The 26,137-nt window shown below is 41.8% G+C and overlaps 1 protein-coding gene across 4 annotated transcripts in view; it reads right to left on the bottom strand.

Moving 5' to 3' along the window:
- Nucleotides 1-26,137, bottom strand: part of unm_sa1614 (un-named sa1614) — a 273,238-nt gene that overhangs the window by 61,485 nt on the left and 185,616 nt on the right. For all 4 annotated transcript variants that reach the window (XM_060836540.1, XM_060836537.1, XM_060836539.1 and 1 more), the window contains 6 exons: nucleotides 22,597-22,697; nucleotides 16,187-16,256; nucleotides 8,925-9,012; nucleotides 7,426-7,474; nucleotides 4,415-4,572; nucleotides 3,383-3,516 (listed from right to left, as the gene is read on the bottom strand). In XM_060836540.1, coding sequence (XP_060692523.1) covers nucleotides 3,383-3,516; nucleotides 4,415-4,572; nucleotides 7,426-7,474; nucleotides 8,925-9,012; nucleotides 16,187-16,256; nucleotides 22,597-22,697 — 600 coding nt within the window. The remainder of the gene's footprint in view (nucleotides 1-3,382; nucleotides 3,517-4,414; nucleotides 4,573-7,425; nucleotides 7,475-8,924; nucleotides 9,013-16,186; nucleotides 16,257-22,596; nucleotides 22,698-26,137) is intronic.

Genomic DNA, 26,137 nt, shown 5'->3' with positions numbered 1-26,137 from the left:
TTTATCCACTCACCATTATGTTAGCACAGAGCTCATGCAGAGCATTTATAACCCCATTAGGTTCAGTCAAAAGTTCCCCTACACTATGCCAATTGTGTATTTTACTCTCCATTTTTAAGAAATACCAATGTTTCACTATGATTACTTTTCAATTTTCCACAAGAAGCATCCTGAAGCAGACTATCAACCTTGTGCCAAATTATGATTAATTTGTGTATTAGATCGTCAATAATGTAAACTTGGTTGAGACTATCTAAACTTATTTCACCATAGGAACACTCATGTTATCAATCATCTCTGGATGTAAATAGGGATCCCTGAAGCTGAAGTAGAGTTCATTTCACTGCATCACATCTTAGTTTTGATGATAAATACTCTGCCAAGTAACATGATATTATTTTTAAATTCAGGGTGAAATTGTCTGTCATTTTAAGTTATGAGCAAACACGTTTATTGCCAATGATCTTAGGCTTGATAATAAACTGAAATAAATACCATTTTGGAGAGTGCAAAGAATAGAATATCAAAGTAAGGACTTGATGATTTTAAGGTCCCAATCACACATTGTATTTTTGTCAACGATGGAATGCAATCTTCAAATGGTGTTTTCCTAATTGGTCAAGTGGTGGTTTGATGTCCAGCTAGTGGTGCTGAGCTATCCCGGGAGGTGGGAGCTACCAGCTTAGTACATCAAAGATAGGGAACAACCACAATGGGCCTTGCCCACTATCTTGCTGAAAAGAGGAAGTAGCATATCGGATGGCCAGAAGCCTCAGCATGTAAAGTGGCCATCATGGTCAACTAAAAAGATATTGCGCCCATTCCACAATAAAACACCCTCATGTTAAGAAACTTTTATAATTAAAAAAAAAACTTAATTATTCCACATGCACTAAAGAGCATCATACATTCCAGGCTTGGTGATTTTCAACGTTTGACACTCCCCAGCCTAGTAATAAACAGCCTATTAAACTCCTTGAGGTATTAAAACTGGAGACAAGCAGGTTTCCAACTTCACTACCCTCCTGGCCTTGCCTTATTCCTGTGCATCCCTGAGGCATCAGCACAGTGAGATCAATCATTAGTGCAACTGTCAAGCAAAACTGATCCTCTCCTCACCCCCATGGGCGACTGAAATTAGAAGTAGAAAATTCTGGAGATGAATAGCAAAAGATTCTCTGCTTAACTGATGAAAGGTTCTGCCGAGGTATTAAACTGTCTTTACTTGCACATTTTGTCAAGCACTTCTTGACTAAAATTTGAAATAAATTTAAATTTTTCAGTTGTCTATTTTAAGCTGTCAGGGAACACTTATCATTTGGGGGAAAAGAAAAGTCCAGACACATACTTTTAAGGTACACTTTGATAAGACCTTAGGATCACAAAGTATTTTGAATATTAATTATTATTCACATCAACTGAAGTATTGTTCCTCACAACTGCCATTAAACTAAAATAGTTAGGAACTATGATGTCCTATTTAGCAATGAACTCAGCTTCTGACCTCTTAATCCCTCTATCTCTGATGTCCAACTTCACCTCTGTGGTGTCACCTGCCTTTACCCCTATCTCAACACATTTACTGCTGAAATAGTAATCATGCCTTAGATGCCACCCAAAAATTGACAATTTTAATAGTCTCATGGCCAACATTCTATCCTTTATACTTTGTAAGCTTCAGCTCATTCAAACTATTCTACAACAGCAACTGAAGAAAAACATGGCAATGTGTAGACAATTGCTTAAGTAGAAAAATTCAATTAAACGCCTTAAATCATTTCAAAGATGTGATCGCGTGTTGCATAAACAAAGGCAATTCTTAAATTTTCCATCTAATGTCACGGTGTACGCAATTCCGTAGTTCAGTTTGCATCCTATTATTCTGTAATGCAACATGTTAAACTGAAATCTCTACCCCAAATCGGATTCCTTTTTCAACATACTGGGAACCAGGGAGATCATGCTAAAGAAGATTCACATTAGCTCAACATTTAGATTTGATTGGCCCTGAAAGCCCTTTAAGGATTGGAAGTTATCAGAATGGGGAATATCATGGAAATGCATTAAATTTCTCTGAAATTATATCCTGGAAGGGATAAAATTCCAAATACAATAGACAAAAAAAAATGAACCCAAAATGTTCCTAGGTCCAGAGTAGTCAGCAAAAATATAAGAATATTAGCACTGCATTATGTTGGATAAAATGCAAAAATCTTGATCATCCACTTTTATAGCTGACTGCATTTCATTTAGGAACAAGTAACATTTTGTTTGCTGAACCACCAATGCATGTACATTTATATCTGATCTTATAACATTTGGGATAAGGATGTCATTTGTAGTGATTGTCACAAGGTCAGCTAGATGGACCTCATAGAATACGAGTTCCCTGATTGGGGCTGTTAATCTGGTCCAATCAGGGTGCCCTGGCTGATAGATATAAACAGGAGGAGTGTCAGAGGTTCAGTTCACTCGGAGATCTGGCACTGAGGAAGTCGTACCAGTGTTAAGTATTACACACATGTAAATAAAGGGTGACTTGGTAATGGGATACCGGCCTCTGTGGAGTTATTTCAATTTTAACCCTCAAGAAATGTGTAGATGTAAGAGAGATTGTTAAAGTTTTGAAAATAGAAAATCTGGTGCTAACTTGCCTCCAACGTGGCCACTTCAGGTTTTAAAAGGAACCTTTCTTTATTTATGTGCGGAACATGGGCATTGCTAGCTGGTCAGCATTTATTGCATCTCCCTAGTTGCCTTTGAGAAGGTAGTGATTGCAGTAATTGTAATGAGGTCAGCCAGCTGGACATCATAGAATATAAGGTCCCTGATTGCCGTTATTAAACTGGTCCAATCAGGGACCCCTGGCTGATATATAAAAAGATTAACCTTGACTCTGATTTCCAGCATCTGCAGTCCTCACTTTCGCCTACCAGATATATAAAAAGAGTGAGAGATAAAATAAGATCAGAGATACGGATACTCTGGTGCCTGACTTTGAATGAGGCAGTACTATAGTCAAGGGCTGAGCATGTGTAAATAAAAGGGGACTTGGCAACGGCCTCTGTGGAGTTGTTTTACTGCACTGCCTTCTTGAACTACTGTAGTCCATGCGCTGTAGTAGATCCATAATAACTTTAGAGAGAGAATTCCAGGATTTTGACCTAGCAACACTGAAGCTGTGCAGTTACAATACTTGTTAAGTTGACAAGGACTGTGGGAACCAGTACTTCGGGTGGTCTGTTATACCTCCTCTCCCTGCATTCTCCCTTTAAATTCTGGGGTCATAGTAATTGATCGGTAGAATACTATTTACATTTAGCGATATATACTTATAAACGGTGCATTAAAATTACTAAAATAAAACTAGAAAGAGTCTCACCAAGAGTTCAGAGGTCCCAAGCTTGTCTAGTGAGAGGGACTGTATCCGGGAATAATGCACGCCCATCTCTCGGTGAATTCCAGAACATTCTATACATATTAATATTCCAAGATTTGTAGAAAGCCAAGTTGGGCCTGCAGAAAAATGTGAGAATTATAAGCACCTAATTCTCATATTACACAAACAACTCAAAATGATTCAATATGAATCCCAGTGCACTGTACAGATCAGGGGTCAGCATGCATTCACATCAGCAATGCTCTAAAATAGCCCTGAGAAAGAAGAAAACTCAACTAATTTTTTTTTTCTTGCTCCTATAATTTACTTTTATTTAATTGAATCCTATTATTTGACAATTCTCAATATGCAACTCATTTGTTCAGATTTGTTTTCTTCGAAGTATGCCAAATCTTTTCTGCTTCTTCCAGGTAAATACATTCACAAGAGTTGTAACACAAACTACACCAAGTTATATTACTGTTTGCATGACTGGATGAACCAGTGGGATAGTATACAATGGCTTTGTGTGGTGATCTTCGGGGCATATTCCCATTGCGATTCTTGCAGGAAGCCCAGGAGAAATCAATGCTGATATTAGGGATGGTGTAAAAGATAACCAAGAGGAAATATATCCTTTGGGAAAAAAAAGGTAATACGTCTAGTGCCTTGTAAATAGCTTTAATTTCTCTCATTATCCGATATTAATATAATTTTTCCCATTTAACCTTTAGCTGTCCTGCAATTACACACTTAATAGGCCATTCTAGTTCTTCTCTTGTATCTTTCCCTTATCTCTTCCTTTTCTTTCTTCCCAATTTACATGTGCTTACTGGTAATATCTTTTAGCGTTGCTTCTCAGTTCGGTACAGATCAAAATTAATAGAATGTTTGCTTTGCATTTAAATCAAAATTTCAGAGGAAATCTTTGCAGCAGCAATATAATAATTTTAATTTAAATTTCTGAAATCCTTTTGAGAAACATAAATCAGTACATTAATATCTCCATTGCTTCTTCAGCAGTAATTTTCTCACCTGCTGCCCCACAGTCACAGCACTCGTTATTCCCTGGCATATGTTGGACATCTTCAATGATGGCTTTAGTCAGATCTTCAATACTGTTTTCTGCACCACTGTGGTGGAAAGCCACATTTAGCGCTTCTTGCTTGCAGTTGGTTAGAACTGAGATCCACCTTCACATAATAACAAGAGTCAAACATTAAACACATACCACTAATATACTGGCACCATGAACTATTTACCTAGCTACTAAATTGTCAACAAAGACATAGATATTGCTATCCCGATCCCGATGTCCAGAAAACAGTAATGTACAGAAAATGCAATACTACATGATAAATTGTAAGATATAAAGCTACAGATCTAAAGATAGAACATTAATTATTTGATTGAAAATTAAGATCTTTCATTTTGTCTGGCCCTCCAATGACATTATGAGTGATAATTTTTAACCCTGCTACTTGATAGAATGAGTGTGAAGACAATAATAAGGGCCCATGGAACTTACCCGCACCAATATTGATGCCTGTCTGAGAGCTTAAAACTTTGGCAGAACTGAAGCGCTTTTTCAATATGCAGATTGAGATCATTTGAAGTCTCATGATCGGTCTATAATCCTAAATGGTGCCCCCACAGGTGAAATGGATGCATACTGAGAAGAGATCCATTAAGATAAATGGACTTTTGATGTTTTTCTAAATCCTTGTGAGGTCAATAAGTTATTTCCTAGCTTTTCTTAAACTTTTCTCTGTATTTCTTCATACACAGAAGATGCAAAAGTTCTGGTTATAACAGAATGCATGATCATTTGAGCACAAAAAGGAGCAGGAGCATCAGACAGCTGAACATCTTAATGCAAGAGGGAAAATAACTGGTTATTGTTGGGTATTCTTTATGTGAAAATCTTTACAAGCAATTGACAAAAATGTCAAAAATTTGAAAGGCATACCAAATTGGAGATGATGAAAGAATTGAAGATGTTGTGGATATAAAATTATTTAGGGATAGGAGAAACTGCTCATCCCTACCCCTTCAAAAGAAAAGTCACTGGCCGGCCAAATGGCCAATTAGAAGCACATTCTAAAGGCAAAAAGTGCTGGGTTCAGCTTAAACTCCTCATGGAATTTCATACCCTCACTGGGATGAAATTTCACTTAGCTGGTAGATCTAACAATCCCAGCAGTGCAACAGCTGTGTTGTAAGCGTCCTGTGACTGTAGGCAGGCTAATCCAGGAGGCCACATTCACTGAGATCTGGGGGCTAGATGCTGGTGCTGTTGGCAACTGGTTGGGAATTGGGAGACTGGCTAGCCACCGGCCCAAATGACATGCTGCTCTATCTGCACAAAAGACACACAGAGGGGGCATGTAATATCCCCTAATTTCAGTTAGCTTCTGACAGATGGCAATAGGTAACATAGCCAGCTACCCAACTGGGGGGTTGAAAACTCAAAAGCATGTATAGTAGCTGACTATTACACATTCATTCTGATATTTCTTCTATTGACTTTACACATACACTAACCATTGCTGTAAAATGTACACATTTTGTCAAAGCTTTTCATCTTGCAGTCATTAGGGTAATTTGTAACAATTACCAATATATGAGGAACAATGCTCTGATTGGTGCAGGCATTGCCAATAGGAGGATGCAGCAGTTACAGAGTCAGAGACGTACAGCACAGAATCAGACCCTTTGGTCCAACTCATCCATGCAGACCAGATATCCCAACCCAATCTAGTCCCACCTGCCAGCACCCTGCCCATATCCTTCCAAAGCCTTCCTATTCATAGACCGATTTAAATGTCTTTTAAATGTTGTAATTGCACTAGTCTCCACCACTTCCTTTCGTAGCTCATTCCATATACACACCACCCTCTATGTGAAAATGTTGCCCCATGGAGCTCTTTTATATCTTTCCCCTCTCATTGATAGTTAAATAACAAATATTGTTTGCCTTTTAAACCAGGGAGGGTGACTTGGATTAGCCAAGGCATAGTCTGTTTTGCTGAGCTGAATCAGTATTCGCCTCTCTTCAACAGCTAAACAAAACAGAAATGTGACTGGTGAAAGAAGAAAGCAGGGCAAAGTTTACTTGGAAATAACTACTGTGGGACTTAGGCTTATTGACATGAAAAAATTAGGGATGACAGGACAAATGTATAAAATCCCTTCGAACTGATCGGTGATTAATATAAACAATGCAATATTGCCATACATTCACAGATTTGTTAACGAGGTTTTCTACATATGGCCTAAATAAATATTACATTAAATGTAAGAAAACAGATAGGAATAATAGAATAGGGATATGTTGCTGTTACAGATTATGGCTGAATACAGTTCTCCTGCTGCTGATAGTCAATAGCATGGATGCCTAGCTAGTCTCGAGTTGCTAGATTTGTTCAACATCTATTACTTTGTCTCCACAAGTACTGTGTGGGGGCTATTCCAACCAATACTTTCATGGACAGATGCATTTGGTACAGGTTGACTGGTGAGGCCAAGGTCAAATTTTTTTTAAACCTCATCAGTTCCCTTATCATCTGGTCATAGGCCAAGCCTGGCAGCTATGTTCATGAGGACTGGGCCAGCTCCATCAGTAGTGAGACTACAGAGTGATTCTTGGTGATGAAACTGACATCAGCCACCCAGTATATTCTGTGCCCTTGCCTCCCGCAATGTATCCTCCAGCTGGTGTTCAACTTGGAAAAAAACTGATTCATCCATTAAGGGAAGTGTAATGTATAGTAATTAGCAGGAGGCTTCCTTTACCTTAAATGGAATAAAGCTTTTTAGAACATGTTCATAGATATGAAATCAATGCATATACTGATGTTTAATAATTTATGAACAGTTTACATTCACATCAATAATGTACAGTCAAATGTATGTAACTGTACTAATCCAAACTTGGATCTGTCAATTATGACATCATCTCATTCTATGGAGCTATGGCTTCATAACACTTTCTGCAATCTATTAGCTACATACAACAATCCACAACTGGATAACTCTCTACTTACGCCATGCAATCCTGCTCATCATCTGCAAGGAAATGATATGTGCGGTTATCTAAAAGCAAAACACAAAATAACATTAAATTAGATTAACTGAAAGATATAAAGCAACAATCTCAGGGCACTATCTGAATATGAATTTGAGTTTGCAGGCATAAACTGAAAATTATTTAATTCAGGTTCAACAAGCATTGATCTCTGCACAAATGGGTTTAAAGCTCATTTACGTAGTGAATCACTATTTACTAGGTATTGGGAACTCAATACTTGTTAGAAAATCCATAATCCAAGCTTTACTAATTTAAATAGTTGCCTCACTGTGGAATTCAAATTATGTCACAAATATCCATTAATTATTTTCACTTGAGGTTCTCTTTCAGAAAGAGAAAAACTTCACAACTTGTGAGGTAGTTTCTGAATTAGCATAATCAGGGCTGAGTTTCACAAGCATATGCACTAAAAGTAAAGTTTAATATTCTTGTTTTGTGGTCTACCTGATTTTCTCTCAAAATTAAAATGGATGGAAAATTACATAACCTGCATTCTGGGTGTGTAATCAAAGTTGCTGGTGTGCATATTATGAGAATTTGTATGGCATGGTAATCCACATATCCGGATCCCCAGACACCAGATAATGAAATTTTAATTCAACTACTAAGTCTGGTATTAACAGCTTGTCTAGTGGTGATGATCCAAACAAATGTAGATTGCTGTAAGTATCCATTAGGGAAGGAAAAATCTGCCATGTGGTCTGGCTGATCATTGGTTCTGGTTGCTGTGCAAGTCCAGATCCATAGGAAGGTGGTTGACTCTTAAAAGCTTCCTGAGCTGGTTTTGCAAGCCATTCAGTTGTGTTTAATCTCTACAAAGTCTGATAAAAGGAAGGAAACTATACGGACAACCGAGCAATGACCGAGGCAGAGAAAATGGCAATAGAAAGCTCAGCCCTGTCGACTTCACAAACTCCTCCCTACAAACATCTCAGGCTTTGTACCAAAATTAGGAAAGCAGCCCTACTGATCAGTCAAGTAAAAGCTTGACATTTTCCTAATATATGGTTCTGAGAGAATGACTATGTCCGAAACACCACCATTATCATCACAAGCTGGTAGCACAGTGAGGAGGTAGTTGCCCTATGTGTCATCAACAGTGACTCCAACTCCATGAAGTCACATGGCATCAGATCAAACATGGACAAAGAGACCTCCTGTTGATTACCATATACTGCACATCCCTCAGTGGATGAATCATTGGTGGTACCATACTGACTGAGCTGGCTGAGTGTTGGGGTTCCCACAACAGTACAATAAAGAAATACAAATGTTGCAAATAACATGGACGACTGTCTCTGATAACTGTATCTATATTGCAACATCTGACTACTAAAAGGCAAAAAGAGACAAACTCTGGTCACAAATACATTGCATTAATCAACATAAATCATAAAGTAATGAATAATTACCATACTAAAACAGGGAAAGGAAAATCAAAATGATAGTTCATACGTGAAATAAGGTCAAAGCACTTCTTATCTTCCAAACTGGGTTTCACTTGGCAGGTCAGCAGGTTGAGCTTTGCTGGCTGTCGGTTGGGCTGGATGAAACAGAAATAAATTAAAAGATTTTAACATGACACATTCTACAATTTAACTGACAAGACATAACTTAGAAGACAATCAAATCCAATAATATAATATTATATCTGATGTATCTTAATATCTCAGTCGGCAAATACTTCTCAATAAGAATATTCCCAATGCACTCTTACCCTTAGTTCAGCAACACTGTAAGTATCCATTAGGGAAGGAACATCTCAATTCTAGCCCTCGAACTGCTTAGGGAGTACCGGGCAATGATAGTATCCCTCCTCTGAACTAGAAGGCCTATGTTGAAGTCCCACCTGCCCTGGAGATGTGTCATTGCACATCTGAGCAGGTTATTAAAATAACTAATGAGTGTTTGGCACAAAGACTGATCTGAGGACTGTGGAAAGGAAAATAAAATCTCGCAACCTGCCAATACGGATTGCTGCTCAAGGTCTTTCAATGGAAACATACATGTGTAACATGAAATCAGATTTGGCTATTCTGCACTCCACATTTAAGTGGAAAAAGCACAGCCATTAAAGCAAGCCTGTCATACAATTGTCTAAAGTAATATTAAGGTATTAACCAAATTTATCATAATATATTTAGCTCTGGCCTACTGTCTGCAAGTCAAATATGGAATTTTTAAATATAGAATATTTTAATTCTCAAGAAAATGGTTGTTTCCATTCAAGTGTCAGCATTGGCTTGGAGTCTGACAATTCAAACTCCACTACAGGTTTTGAGCTGGATGGGATTTATCCCTGGATTCTCTGGGAAGCCAGGAAGGAGATTGCCAAGCCTTGGGCTTTAATCTTTATATCGCCATTGTCTACAAGAATAGTGCCAGAAGACTGGAGGATTGCAAATGCTGTTCCCTTGTTCAAGAAGGGGAGTAGAGACAACTCTGAACATTATAGACCTGTGAGCCTTACTTCGGTTGTGGGTGAAGTGCTGGAAAGGGTTATAAGAGTTAGGATTTATAATCATCTAGAAAATAATAACTTGATTAGGGATAATCAACACAATTTTGTTAAGGGTAGGTCGTGCCTCACAAATCTTTGAGTTTTTTGAGAAGGTGATCAAACAGTTGGATGAGGGTAAAGCAGTTGATGTGGAGTATATGAATTTCAATAAGGTGTTTGATAAGCTTCCCCACGATAGGCTATTGCACGGTAGGATGCTGGGTGGCACAGTGGCTCAGTGATTAGCACTGCTATCTCACAGCACCAGGGTCCAAGGTTCGATTCCAGACTCGGGTGACTGTCTGTGTGGAATTTGCACATTCTCCCGGTGTCTGCGTGGGTTTCCTCCAGGTGCTCCGGTTTCCTCCCATAATCCAAAGATGTTCTGGTCAAGTGAATTGGCCATGCTAAATTGCCCATAGTGTTAGGTGTATTAGTCAGTGGGAAGCAGGTCTGGGTGGGTTACTCTTCGGAGGGTCGGTGTGGAGTTGTTGAGCCAAAGGGTCTGTTTCCACACTGTAGGAAATCTAATCTATTCTAAATTACAGAGGCATGGGATTGAGGGTGACTTAATGGTTTGGATCAGAAATTGGCCAGCTGAAAGAAGACAGAGGGTAGTGGTTGGTGGGAGATGTTCATTCTGGAGTTCAGTTACTAGTGGGGTACCACAAGGATCTGTTTTGAGTCCACTGTTGTTTGTCATTTTTATAAGTGACATGGATGAGGGCATAGAAGGATGGTTTAGTAAATTTGAAGATGACACTAAGGCCGGTAGAGTTGTGGATAGTGACGAAGGATGTTACTGAGAGACGTAGACAAGATGCAGAACTGGGCTGAGAGGTGGCAAATGGAGTTTAACGCGAAAAAGTGTGAGGTGATTCACTTTGGAAGGAGCAAGAGGAATAAAGAGCACTGGGCTTATGGTAAGAGCAGAGAGAGCTCAGTATCCAGGTATATAGATTCTTGAAAGTTGCCACCCAAGTTGACAGGGTTGTTAAGGTATATGGTGTGTTAGCTTTTATTGATGGAAGAATTGAGATTCGGAACCATGAGATCATACTGCAGCTGTACAAAACTCTGGTACGGCCACATTTGGTATATTGCGTACGGTTCTGGTCACCGCATTACAGGAAAGATGTGGAAGCTTTGGAAAGGGTTCAGAGGAGATTTACTAGGATGTTGCCTGGTATGGAAGGAAGGACTTACAAGGAAAGTCTGAGGACTTGAGGCTGTTTTCGTTAGAGAGAACAAGGTTGAGAGGGGACTTAATTGAGACATATAAGATAATCAGACTGTTAGATAGGCTGCAAATGTGTTGCTGGTCAAAGCACAGCAGGTTAGGCAGCATCTCAGGAATAGAGAATTCGAAGTTTCGAGCATAAGCCCTTCATCAGGAATAAGAGAGAGAGAGCCAAGCAGGCTGAGATAAAAGGTAGGGAGGAGGGACTAGGGGGAGGGGCGATGGAGGTGGGATAGGTGGAAGGAGGTCAAGGTGAGGGTGATAGGCCGGTGTGGGGTGGGGGCGGAGAGGTCAGGAAGAGGATTGCAGGTTAGGAGGGCGGTGCTGAGTTGAGGGAACCGACTGAGACAAGGTGGGGGGAGGGGAAATGAGGAAGCTGGAGAAATCTGAATTCATACCTTGTGGTTGGAGGGTTCCCAGGCGGAAGATGAGGCGCTCCTCCTCCAGCCGTCGTGTAGTTGTGTTCTGCCGGTGGAGGAGTCCAAGGACCTGCATGTCCTCGGTGGAGTGGGAGGGGGAGTTAAAGTGTTGAGCCACGGGGTGATTGGGTTGGTTGGTTCGGGCGGCCCAGAGGTGTTCTCTGAAGCGTTCCGCAAGTAAGCGGCCTGTCTCACCAATATAGAGGAGGCCACATCGGGTGCAGCGGATGCAATAGATGATGTGTGTGGAGGTACAGGTGAACTTGTGGCGGATATGGAAGGATCCCTTGGGGCCTTGGAGGGAAGTGAGTGTGGAGGTGTGGGCGCAAGTTTTACATTTCCTGCGGTTGCAGGGGAAGGTGCCGGGGGTGGAGGTTGGGTTGGTGGGGGGTGTGGATCTGACGAGGGAGTCACGAAGGGAGTGGTCCTTGCGGAACGCTGATAGGGGAGGGGAGGGAAATATATCCTTGGTGGTGGGGTCCGTTTGGAGGTGGCGGAAATGGCGGCGGATAATACGTTGTATGCGTAGGTTGGTGGGGTGGTAGGTGAGAACCAGTGGGGTTCTGTCTTGGTGGCGGTTGGAGGAGCGGGGCTCAAGGGCGGAGGAGCGGGAAGTGGAGGAGATGCGGTGGAGGGCATCGTTGATCACGTCTGGGGGGAATCTGCGGTCCTTGAAGAAGGAGGCCATCTGGGCTGTGCGGTGTTGGAATTGGTCCTCCTGGGAGCAGATGCGGCGGAGACGAAGGAATTGGGAATATGGGATGGCGTTTTTACAGGGGGCAGGGTGGGAGGAGGTGTAGTCCAGGTAGCTGTGGGAGTCAGTCGGTTTATAATAGATGTCTGTGTTGAGTCGGTCGCCCGAGATAGAAATGGAAAGGTCTAGGAAGGGGAGGGAGGAGTCTGAGACAGTCCAGGTGAATTTCAGGTCGGGATGGAAGGTGTTAGTAAAGTTGATGAACTGTTCAACCTCCTCGTGGGAGCACGAGGCAGCGCCGATACAGTCATCGATGTAGCGGAGGAAAAGGTGGGGGGTGGTGCCAGTGTAGTTGCGGAAGATGGACTGTTCCACATATCCTACGAAGAGGCAGGCATAGCTGGGGCCCATGCGGGTGCCCATGGCAACTCCTTTAGTTTGGAGGAAGTGGGAGGATTGAAAAGAGAAGTTATTCAGGGTGAGGACCAGTTCAGTCAGTCGAAGGAGGGTGTCAGTGGAAGGGTACTGGTTGGTGCGGCGGGAAAGGAAGAAGCGGAGGGCTTTGAGTCCTTCGTGATGGGGGATGGAGGTGTACAGGGACTGGATGTCCATAGTGAAAATAAGGCGTTGGGGACCGGGGAAGCGAAAATCCTGGAGGAGGTGGAGGGCGTGGGTGGTGTCCCGAACGTAGGTGGGGAGTTCTTGGACTAAAGGGGACAGGACCGTGTCGAGGTATTGGGAGATGAGTTCGGTGGGGCAGGAGCAGGCTGAGACAATGGGTCGGCCGGGGCATTCAGGTTTGTGGATTTTGGGCAGGAGGTAGAAACGGGCGGTGCGGGGTTGTGGGACTATGAGGTTGGAGGCGGTGGATGGGAGATCCCCTGAGGTGATGAGGTCCTGGATGGTCTGGGAGATGATGGTTTGGTGGTGGGAGGTGGGGTCGTGGTCAAGGTGGCGATAAGAGGAGGCGTCCGCGAGCTGGCGTTTGGCTTCAGCGGTGTACAGGTCAGTGCGCCAAACTACCACCGCGCCTCCCTTGTCTGCGGGTTTGATGGTGAGGTTGGGATTGGAGCGGAGGGAGTGGAGGGCTGCACGTTCTGAGGGTGAGAGGTTGGAGTGGGTGAGAGGGGTGGACAGGTTGAGTCGGTTGATGTCACGGCGGCAGTTGGCTATAAAGAGGTCGAGGGCGGGTAGGAGGCCTGCACGGGGTGTCCAGGTGGATGGGGTGTGTTGGAGGCGGGAGAAGGGGTCGTCAGAGGGTGGGCGGGAGTCTTGGTTGTGAAAGTAGGCACGGAGGCGAAGGCGGCGGAAGAATTGTTCAATATCTCGCCGCGTGTTGAACTCATTAATCCGAGGGCGTAGGGGAACGAAGGTGAGGCCCCTGCTGAGGACTGATCTTTCATCCTCAGAGAGGGGGAGATCTGGAGGGATGGTGAAAATCCGGCAAGGCTGGGAGCTAGGACCTGGTGTGGGACTGGAGCTGGAGCTGGAGCTGGGGGCGGGGTTAGGGGCGGGGACAGAGATCGAAGTAGGGGCGGAGTTAGACGTGGTGACGTTGCTCGACGTGGGGGCGGGGCCATGCGTCGTGACGGAAATAAGCGTGGGGGCGGGGTTACGTGAAGCGACGGGAGATGGCGTGGGGGCGGGGTTATGGGCGGGGTTATGCGTAGTGACGAAAGACGGCGTGGGGGCGGGGAAACCTGAGGATTTGTGCTCCTGCAGGTTAGTGATGTCAGTGGGGGCGGAAGTGGCTGCGTCGACGGCAACCGGAGGGGCGGAAATGGTTGCGGCGACGGAGGAGTGGTGGTCATTCCCGGTGGCCGCGTGGGTCGCGGGTCCGTCGGCGATCGTGGAAGCGGTTGTGTGTGTGGTGGTCACCGGGGCAGTTGTAGGGGCGGCGATCGCGGGGGCTCCGAGGTCGGTGGGGGCGGAAGTGACGTCACGGTCGGCGGCGGCCTTTGGTGCCGCGGGCGCTGTGGAGGCCACACGTGTGATGGCGTCCGACAGGCAGTGAGAGCCTTTTTCCTTGGATGGCGATGGCTAGCACGAGGGGACATCGCTTTAAAATTGAGGGTGATAGATTTAGGACAGATGTCAGAGGTAGTTTCGTTACTCAGAGATTAGTAGGGGCATGGTATGCACATGTCAACTTTAAGGGCATTTAAATGGTCATTGGATAGACATATGGCCAACACTGCTAGGTGAACGTGAGGACTGCAGATGCTGGAGATTAGAGTCAAGATTAGAGTGGTGCTGGAAATGCACAGCAGGTCAGGCAGCATCCGAAGAGCAAAAAAAAATCGATGTTTCGGGCAGGAGCCCTTCATCAGGATTATGTTCTATAATCTAAGGTAATTGTTTGCAGAGCAATTATAGGTTATGCCATTATTAAAGGTGCCATCTTTCAGGTGACTTATGAACCCAAGATTGCACTCCATTTATGATAGAATCCCTACAGTGTGGGAACAAGCCATTTAGCCCACTGAGTCCACACTGTCCCTCTGAAGAGTATCCCACCCTCCCAACCCTATCCCTGCAATCCTTCGTATTAGTTAAAAAGAGCAACTGAGTTTTCTTAAGTGTCCTTCAATTAACACCACATAAAACAAATTAGCTGGTTATTCATGACATGGCTATGCACAGTTCGGATGCTAAAACGGTCTATGCAATAATGGTGTAAAACTACTTCAAAATTGACTTTAAGACTTAGTGATGCCGATTTGTTGCTACTGTTGGTTGAAGAATGATCTTCAGCCAGAAATAAAATTGCCATTATACAATGTCCGCTCAATTTTATTTGGGATAGGTATAAAAGGGTAGGTGGTTAATACTAAAAATAAATGTACTTTTGGCATGCTCTCTAATATTGTCAGGAGTGTAAAATTTTATTTATGTATTTATTAATTTGGATTTTGCCTAAGCCAAGAAACAATATAACTATGTGAATAGTGCTTGTTTGAATATGGAGAATACTCAGAAAAGTGTCCCATAATTATCATCAGAGAATTCCGTGGTATCTTAATATATTTCAACACACTTCACCTCAGTACAAAATTGAAGGTGTGAAAAGTGGTCAGGTGATCAGTTAGAGAGAGGAACTTTTTAACCTGCTGAAACCCTGTCCACATCTGACATTTAAATATTGAATTCTGCACAAGGAGGAAGTGCTTATTAAAGCAAGTTTAGATTTTATTGTCACTTGGCAGCCTCACACACTTGAGCAAACTATGTCAATAGGGCCCTATACACATAACCAAGCCAAAGAGAGTAAGTATCTCAACTTTACAGCAAGTTTGCAACTGGTCCCCTGAGACAACAGGCACTAATGTTAAGTATAAAATTGTGGGAACCAAAATTTTTGATCGTCTCAAGAAACACCAGTGCCCCTTGTTCCTAAAATCCATCCTTATTCTCTGGCAGGACCTCTTCCTGCCACCCAGCTGGATGCCAATCAGCAACCAAAGCATTATCTAATCTTTGTCTGCCAGCAGCCACTTGTTATACTCTTAAGTCTATTCCTGGTAGAAAGTGGGCTCAGTTCATTTGAAGGAGGCATTGCAGTGACTTTCTGCTGCATTTGATGGGCAGAAAAGTAACACGCTGAAAACTAATTTGAATTAAAATCTACACCCTGTATACAGCCATTCTAAATGCTTATTCACAATGACAATTTCCTTTTAAATTTCTTTAATGTTTTCCATATTTCCTCCCAATTAAATCTTTGTTGTTCTCTGGAAAATAGTCTTGCTGAATATAAGAAACTAAGGAGATGTCATTCAGTCAGATGATTGTGAAATGAATTGCATTTTCTGTCAAACAAAATCAATAAATAATCCTCCAATCTCGTTCTCATACTGAACTCACAGTTCCATGCGAAATGGTCAGGTAACAGTTCTTTATGATGCATTTCCTCTTCTGCCAAACTTTCCTCAACCTAAATAGGAGAAAATGTGTATAATATATCATATGAAAAACATTTCACCTTGAAAATATTAGCAAATAAATTTTGTTACAGCAATGCACTGTTTGGAATTCATACTCTCTTGTCATATAACCACTCATGTCTAGGTTCCTCCTTGGCTCTAATATCATGATAACAAACACCATGGTAGCAAACCATATTCACCTTATTGCTTTATCTAGTTCTTTTTACTCAACTGGCTGGTAAAGGCTTGGATAATATGGACTCTGCAGAAGACTGTGCTAGTCCCTCTTTTCCTGTATTCCACTTTTGTGACACCACTTGTTCTGATTTCACAATTAAGTTGAACTGTAATCTGTATCACCTGTACTCTTGCTAGCACCTCCAGTCAGAGATGGTTCTGAATTAATTCTGTATAATAATTGTATGAGGTGGTCAAAGTAGCGTCAACATTGAATGGGACATAAGGATGAGACAGAAATTCTTGCAGATCAACACGGACATCAACATTCCAGAAACTTTGTGTCCTTGCATCTAATCTCTATATTCTTCAGGTGTGCAATCTAAATTAGTTTAAAACCTCTCAGTCAACTCAAGGGTGTCTTCTTCCAGTTCTGAAATAAAGAAACATTAGAAAATAGGAATGGAGTAGGCCAGTCAGCCTTTCAAGCTTACTCTGCCATTCAACAAGGTCATGGCTGATCATCCTACTCAATACCCTGCTCCCACTTTCACCCCACAAACTTTGAATCCTTTAGCCCAAAGAATTAATATCTTGGATGTAGGTTTGCTCGCTGAGTTGAAAGGTTAATTTCCAGACGTTTCATTACCTTACTAGGTAACCTCATGCGAAGCAATGCTGAAAATTCCTGCTTTTTATTTATATATTTGGGATTCTTTGGGTTTGTGATGTCATTTCCTGTGGTGATGAAAGCAGGAATTTTCAGCATTGCTTTGCATGAGGTCCACTGAAGATGTTACCTTGTAAGGTAATGAAACATCTGGAAATGGATCTTGCAGCTCAGCAAGCAAACCTATATCCAAAACCTCAACCTGAGCTACAAATCTTCTCAAAACTTGCTAATTAATATCTAACTGTTTCCCAAAAACATGCACTGTTCTGGCCTCAACCACTTTCTGTGGTGGAAAATTCTACTATTCTCTGGCTGATTTATTTTCGCCCTAAATGCCTACCCCATATTCTTAGGCTGTTATCCTGATTCGGGACTTCCCAGTCATTGAGAACATCCTGTGTTGAAACTATCTAGTCTTGTTAGAATTTTTAAAGTTTCCATGAGGTTACTCCCTCAATCTTCTAAAGTCTAGTGAATATAGTTCTAATCAATCTAGTCTCTCTTCATACATGAACTTGACAATCCTAAGAACCAGTCTGGTGAGCCTTTGTAGCACTTTCTCCGTAGCCAGAATATAACCATCCTCAGACAAGGAGACCAAAACTGCATGACAACACTCTGGGTGTAAACTCAGCAAACTGCAGCAAGGCATCCCTGATCCTTTACTCAAAATCTTGTTATGAAGGCCAATGTACTACTTGTCTTCTTCAATGTCGGTTGCACCCTCATGCTTACTTTCGGCAATTGTACAAAGGACACCCATATCACATCTTTATCCTTATAATACCCCACTGTCGCCAAATCCCATCAAAGCTTTTGTCCATGTTTTTTCAACCCAAGATTTTATTTTTTAAGCATTACCCTCATCGATCTCTTAAGATATACCTTCATAAATTCTATCATGATCCACAACATAGTATCTAAAACCTATACACCCATATCTCCTATTTTTGACTCTCTATATTAGCTTGGTGGAAGTGAGGACTACAAATGTTGGAGGTCAGAGTCAGAAAGTGTGGTGCTGGAAAAGCACAGCCGGCCAGGCAGCATCCGAGGAGAGTCGAAGTTTCAAGCATGAACTCTTCATTAGCTCATCATCAGCACCGCACTTTTCAACTCTACATTGGCTTGTTAACCCTAGGTTTATCAGTATCCTTGACCTCAACTACAAAACTCTCCACAGCCTTGATTCCTCTGCTAACTTTGCTGCCCATTCCTTCTGAAAAATCTGTATTCTCTCCTTTTTGCGTTATACAATTAGTGACAGAGCCTTTAGCCCCTACTTTCTGGAATTAAGTTCTTGTTTCCACCTACCTTGATAGGTCATTCCCCTACATCAAAAGGATCCTTAAAAACCTTAACTTCACAACACCTTCAGGTAACCTCCTGCCTATTTCTGATCAGATCAGAGTCCCAACTGTGAAGCAAGTTGAGATGTTCCACTGGAATTAAGTTGCTCCATAATGCAAGTTGCGGTTTATTGTTTGTCTAAAAAGAGTTGCAGAGCATAGAAAGCAAAACAATTGAAAGTTTGATATCTGTTCTGAGTTATGAGTTCTCATGCCACTCAGATGAGGCACTGGGAGAGATGATGATATTCTTAGCAATTGTTAGAAGTATACACTTCTGTGCTTTCAACAAAGATATAGCAATACCCCAAAGACAGACATCTGATGACATTGATTATCAAGTTAACATGTGAAAAGGAGTTATACAACCAGAAAATGCTGTATACAGCCAGCAAGTCAGGCAGCATTTGTAGAGAGAAGCACCAAGTTTAGGTACTGAATCATTCAGACATTGAATATTGTCAGTAGTCGGGACAATTCTTTTAAAAATTTAACCTAATTTTCCAATCAACCTGTTCAGAGATGTTACTATACATCTCTGGAGCAGGTGAGAATTTGAACCTGGGTCTCTTGGTCTAGGAGTGTAGACACTATTCCTACTCAGAAATGTTATTATACATCTCTGGAGAAGGTGAGAGTTAAACTCAGGTCTCCTGGCTCAGAGGCAGGGAGACTATCACTGCACCACCCTTCCAGACCATTTTTGAGTCCTGACCTAATTCTCAGCAGCAGTGCAGCTTGTGGGATAACTTGTTATGAAGTGTCCTATTAAGAGATCCCCATTCAGGAATGTCATTCAATTAGAGACTACTTACTACAATCAACAGACTGGAAGAGAATTGTAGACAATTTCAGACATGCTGATTGGCATTTTTTAAAAATTTAACCTATTTTTCCAATCAACCAGCTCAGCGATATTATTACATACTTTTACAGTACTTGGTACTTGAAGCCAGGCTTCTTGGTTCAAGAGCCTTTCCAATTTGCATCTGACAGTGGTAGATTTCATTAATTTGTCACATCAGCTCCAAATGTGATTTCTTTTATCTGACAAACTGCAGTCACAGTGGAGACCTAGTGTGATACCAATAAAGGAGAAAGTGAGCGCTGGAGATCAGAGTCGACTCTCCTGCTCCTTGGATGCTGCCTGACCAGCTGAGCTTTTCCAGCCCCATACTCTTTAACTCTGAAACCAATAAAGTCCTACTTGCACCAGACAATTGCAGGTAATTAGTTGCTTATAAGCCTTAATTGGCTTCTCAGTGCTGCTCGGTGAATTGTTGTCACCACAACAAAGCAAGGACCACAAACAGTCCATGGAGATAGGAACACATTCAGAACCAGCAAAACTCCATTTCTCAATGATTTTATTAGCTCTTCCTATCTCCAATTCCCTGGGAAAGTTCTCCACAATGTTTCAAGTTGGTGACCTCTCACCAAAAGTTAGAGACATAATAGGTTTGAAGCAAGAACAAAGGAGGGGAAAATGGCATTCAGGGTAACAGTTTAAAGGGAAGCCCCTTAATGTCATGGGAAGCAGAAGGAATTAAAAGATAACCGAAATGATGGTGTATGGCAAAAGGAGATGGTGGTGGGACAAGTAATGAAACAAAACCTTGGTCTAGTGCAAGAATATAGATACTTTCTAATTAAGCTATTCAGAAATATTATTATATTCATCTGGAACAGGTGGAACTTGAACCTAGGACTCCTGGCTCAGAGGTCAAGACATTACCACTATACCACAGGAGGAGGAATGTAGGAATAGCAGAATTAGTGCTAACAGCTGTTCAGAAAATGGAGGAAGGGATTATAGTCTGAAATTGATTAACTCAAATTCAAGACAGAAGTTTGTAAAATATCTCATTGTTCCTTGGGCTTAACCTTTAACCATCACTAGAACATTGTAGGCATTTGAGGATGAAAAATCCAGGTTTGGAGTTGAAGAAAGATTTAAAATGACAGGCTAAAGGAAGAATTAAAATTTTCTGCAAAGTGATAACCCAATCTACATTTTGTCATATCAATGGACAGGACACCACATCATGAGTAGCAAATACAAACTAGAAGAAGTACAAGTAAATTGTTGTATTATCTTGAAAGAATGACTTAACTTTAAACAGTGAAGATGCTAAAATTGCATCACCTGTGCTTGTAAAGGAAGGGGAGTAGGTGTTGGTATTGCTTGAAGAATGGACTAGACTGTTGCAGAGGAAGCGCATACTTTTGAATTCCCATCCCTGTGGTTGCTGGGGCCTTGGGCGCAATTGCTCCATTTCTCACATTAGAGTCAAAGAGAGGTGCAGTATGGAAGCAGTCCCTTTGGTCCAATTTGTCCATGCTGATCAGATATCCAAATCTAATCTGGTCCCATTTGCCAGCACTTGGCCCATATCCCTCTAAACCGTTTCTATTCATATAATCTGCATGAAAAAGTTGCCCCTTAGGTCCCTTTTCTATCTTTCCCCTCTCATCCTAAACCTATGCCCTCTAGTTCTGGACTCCCCCACCCCAGGCAAGAGACCTTGCCTATCTACCCTATCCATGCCCCTCATGATTTTGTAAACCTCTATAAGATCACCCCTCACTCTCCGACACTCCTGGGAAAACAGCCTCAGCTTATTCAACCTCTTAAAGCTTAAATCCTCCAAACCTGGCAACATCCTCGTAAATCTTTTCTGAAAACTTTCAAGTTTCACAACATCTTTCCAATAGGAGGGAGATCGGAATTGCACACAATATTCCAACAGTGGCCTAACCAATGTCCTGTACAGCCATAACATGACCTTCCAACTCCTATACTCAATGCTCTGACCAATAAAGAAAAGCATACCAAATGCCTTCTTCACTATCTATCTACCTACAACTCCATTTACTTCTCTCATTAACTTCCAGTCCCTTCCAGAACTACAACAGAATTTCACTGACATCATCAATTCCACTTTCTGCAGTTCATTTTTTGCAACTTCCTCTATGATTCCACCACCAAATACATTCCCCCTCCCTTTTCTTGACAGGGCCATTACCTTCACTGACACCTGACTGTCTCCTCAAAACACCTTTCTTCATTATAATCAATCACCTAATTTCACCTTAATGGACTACCATTTCAATGAAGCTTGAGGAAGAGCATCTTATGTTGCAATTAGTAATTCTGTAACTTTTAACAATCAACATTGGGTTCAACAAATTCAAATCATAATCTTTTTCAGAAAGCAGCAATTGATAATGATACTGCAATTCTGATTTAAGCATCTCCTAGCTCTATCTTTTGTTTTTTCCCTTGTTCCATTAACTTTCCTTTTACCTTGTACCATCATTGCTTTAGTCTTCTAATCTCATTTTCTTTCATCATATCACAAACTTCCTCTTTTGTTCTTCCTTTCCTCCTTAACCTTTGTACTTCTTAAAAGATGTTACACAATTAACACTTCCAGTTCAATTGAAAATCATTTACCTAAAATTTTAGTTCTGTTTCTTTCTGTACAGATGTTGTCTAACACATTGAGTATTTCCAGCATTTCAAAATTTTATTTCAAATTTCTAACATCTGCAATATTTTGCTTTTGTGCTGGTGAATAATAGTAATTTGAATAGTGGATCAAAGGTTTACTGGTACATATTGTTTCTTATAAGGAATGAAACTCACAATAGTGAAATGGAGAGAGAAAAGCAAAATAAAAAGAGATTATTTTGAAAAAAACACTATGTGTTCATATTTGTGTTCAGGAGTTTCTAAGATCAACCTTACCATATTGTTCTAATATGTAGTAAAAGACAATATTTTAAGTGGAAAAGGCTTTTGTTACATTACTTGGCACAAGAATATTAAAATTACATGACATCAAAAATAAAGACGACAATAAAACACAAAAGCTCATTTTGCATAGACCTCTGTGTTTCAGAAAAGACGAGTCAGTGCCTCAGGCTACTTGATCGTTACAGCAAAACAGATTGAGTACTGCTTACTGTTGAATCACTGAACAGTTAGTTTCCATGGCTACAATTCAATAAATACATAGTCTGCTAGCTATAGAATGCAGCCATTCTAAATCCCAAAAGAAACAGGGGTTCACAGAAGACATATCCCACTGGAGGCAAATGCTCGAGACCAACAATCTTAAAGTGAATGAAAAGAGCAGTACTAACCCATCACTTTTCTTATACAGGATTCCAGTTTTCTCAGTGCCATATTGTTTATTACCCTGGAGTTGGTGCATGCTGTAAACGGACTGGCGACTCACAGAATCCTACAGGAACAGAAAATATAAAGGAATGATAATATCTGTAATTGTACAGTAACTGCACAAAACTCTTTCTTTTTAAAGTGAAGTTTCTATTAAGGGGAACAGTAGCATAGTGGTAATGTTCCTTAACTGCTAATCCAGTCATTTGGACAAATGATCCAGAGTCATCAATTCAAATCCATTAAATAAAGTTGAAAGAAAAAGTTATTTATCAGTAACGGTGACCATGAACTATTGTAGTTATTGTTATAGAATTATAGTTAAAAATTCATCTTGTTCACTGTTGGCTTCTCGAGAAGGATATCTGCTATTCTTACTTGGTCTCAACGAGATGTGCACCTAGAATAAGAGAAACATGACTGACTCTTGCATGTCCTCTAAAATGCCTTGCAAGCCATTTAGTTGTATTTAACTTCTATAAAAATAACATCAGAAGGAGCATCTGATCAATGCCTAGGCATCGGAGAAAATGATCTTCAGCTGTTTCACCGATGACCTTCTTCCATCATGAGGTCAGAAGTGGGAACGTTCGCTAATTATTGCGCAATATTCAGTAACTTTCATATCTCCTCAGATACTGAAGCAATCCAAATTCAGTCACACCCAGACAATATTGAAATTTGGGCAGCTAAATGACAACTATCATTTGTGCCACACAAGTCTCTGACAATGAATATGTCCAACATGAGACAATCTAACCACTATGCCATGGCATTCAATGACATCATCATAATTGAATCCCCCATCCTGGATTTTACTATATCCAGACAGTGAACTGAACTAGTCATAAAAATACTGAGGCTCGAAGAGTTGATCAGAGGCTAGGAATCATGCAGCAAGTGACTCCCTCAAAGTCCACCAAGGTACAAATCAGGAGTGTGATTTCTGATTTCCTGGATAAGTGTAGTACCAAAAATGCTCAAGAAAGCAGCTCTCTTGATTGGTACCGCAAACATTAGTCTCTCCATCACCAACGTTCAGTAGCAGCAAAGTGCATCATCTGTAAAATGCACATTAGAAATTTACCATGTTGCTTACACACAACACCTTTCAACCACATAACTACCACCATCTAGAATAACAAGGCCAGCAAACGTATGAGAACATCATCACCTGTAAGTTCTGTTTCAAACCACACATTACGCTAACTTGGAAATATATCTTCCTTCCTTCAATGTCACTGGGTCAAAATTCTGGAATTCCCTCCCTAACAGCATTGTGGTTGTAAAAAATGAGGTCTGCAGATGCTGGAAATCACAGCTGCAAATGTGTTGCTGGTCAAAGCACAGCGGGCCAGGCAGCATCTCAGGAGTAGAGAATTCGACGTTTCGAGCATAAGCCCTTCATCAGGAATAAGAGAGAGAGCCAAGCAGGCTAAGATAAAAGGTAGGGAGGAGGGACTAGGGGGAGGGGCGATGGAGGTGGGATAGGTGGAAGGAGGTCAAGGTGAGGGTGATAGGCCAGAGTGGGGTGGGGGCGGAGAGGTCAGGAAGAGGATTGCAGGTTAGGAGGGCGGTGCTGAGTTGAGGGAACCGACTGAGACAAGGTGGGGGGAGGGGAAATGAGGAAACTGGAGAAATCTGAATTCATACCTTGTGGTTGGAGGGTTCCCAGGCGGAAGATGAGGCGCTCCTCCTCCAGCCGTCGTGTTGTTGTGTTCTGCCGGTGGAGGAGTCCAAGGACCTGCATGTCCTCGGTGGAGTGGGAGGGAGAGTTAAAGTGTTGAGCCACGGGGTGATTGGGTTGGTTGGTTCGGGCGGCCCGGAGGTGTTCTCTGAAGCGTTCCGCAAGTAAGCGGCCTGTCTCACCAATATAGAGGAGGCCACATCGGGTGCAATAGATGATGTGTGTGGAGGTACAGGTGAACTTGTGGCGGATATGGAAGGATCCCTTGGGGCCTTGGAGGGAAGTGAGTGTGGAGGTGTGGGCGCAAGTTTTACATTTCCTGCGGTTGCAGGGGAAGGTGCCGGGGGTGGAGGTTGGGTTGGTGGGGGGTGTGGATCTGACGAGGGAGTCACGAAGGGAGTGGTCCTTGCGGAACGCTGATAGGGGAGGGGAGGGAAATATATCCTTGGTGGTGGGGTCCGTTTGGAGGTGGCTCTCTCTCTTATTCCTGATGAAGGGCTTATGCTCGAAATGTCGAATTCTCTACTCCTGAGATGCTGCCTGGCCTGCTGTGCTTTGACCAGCAACACATTTGCAGCATTGTGGTTGTACCTACATCAAATTGACTGCAATGGTTCAAGAAGCAGTTTATCATCATCCTCTCAAGGAGAACTGGAGAGGGAGAATAAATGCTACTTAGTCAGCAATTCCCATGTACTGTGAATGAAATCTTACAAAATTTAAATAAAGTTACAGCCCATCCTGTTAATTATCCAATATCTACCCAATTAATATCTGGGAACTTGCACCAACACTGGGAAGGCTGTTCACAGAGAGTCAAACAATAGTTTGGCCAAGTCCTGTTCGCAGAAGCATATATGTAGTCATCATCTCAGTATTACCTATCGCCATTCCAGGGTGTCTTTTGTTCCATTAGCAGGGCATCATGATGTGTCAAATTAGACAAAAGAACTGGTTGACAGAGATGCAGTGGCATACATTTAAGAGGACTTTTTTGGAGTACAGAGTAGATCTGCTTCAGTGATTAAAGAAAAATTCCAAGAGATGGACCCACTATCTATGGTTAACTAGAAATGTTAAGGACAGAGTCATAGAGTCATAGGGATGTACAGCATGGAATCAGACCCTTCGATCCAACTTGTCCATGCCGACTAGATATTCTAAATTAATCTAGTCCAATTTGCCAGCATTTGACCCCATATTCCTCTAAGCTCTTCCTATTCATATACCCATCCAGATGTGTTTTAAATGCTGTAATTGTACCTGCCTCCACCACTTCCTCTGGCAGCTCATTCCATACACACACCACCCTCTGCATGAAAAGGTTGCCCCTTAGGTGCCTCTGAAATCTTTCTCCTCTCATCATAAACCTATGCCCTCTACTTTTGGATTCACCTATACTGGGAAAAGACCTTCGCTCTTTAACCAACCCATTCCCCTTATTATTTTATGAACTTCTATAGCGTCATCCCACAGCTTCTGACGCTCTCAGAAAGATAGTTCCACCCTATTCAGCCTCTCCTGATAGCTCAAACCCTCCAAACTTCTTGTAAATCTTTTTTGCATCCTTTCCTATAGCAGGAAGAGCAGAATAAAACACAGTATTCCAAAAATGGCCTATCCAATGTCCTGTAGCCGCAACATGACCTCCCAACTCCTATAATGAATGCACTAACCAGTAAAGGCAAGCATACCAAATGTCATTCTTCACTATCTTTTCTACCTGTGGTGGTACCAAACTAAAAGAAACAGCAATTAACTATGCAAAGACTTATAGCAGGTCAGGAGATTGGATAAAATATATAAAAAAAAGCAAG

This window comes from Hemiscyllium ocellatum, chromosome 15 (genome assembly GCF_020745735.1).
Source record: "Hemiscyllium ocellatum isolate sHemOce1 chromosome 15, sHemOce1.pat.X.cur, whole genome shotgun sequence".
NCBI lineage: Eukaryota > Metazoa > Chordata > Chondrichthyes > Orectolobiformes > Hemiscylliidae > Hemiscyllium > Hemiscyllium ocellatum.
The sequence above is the reverse complement of the archived record's forward strand: the minus strand, read 5'-3'. Positions and strand labels throughout refer to the sequence as shown.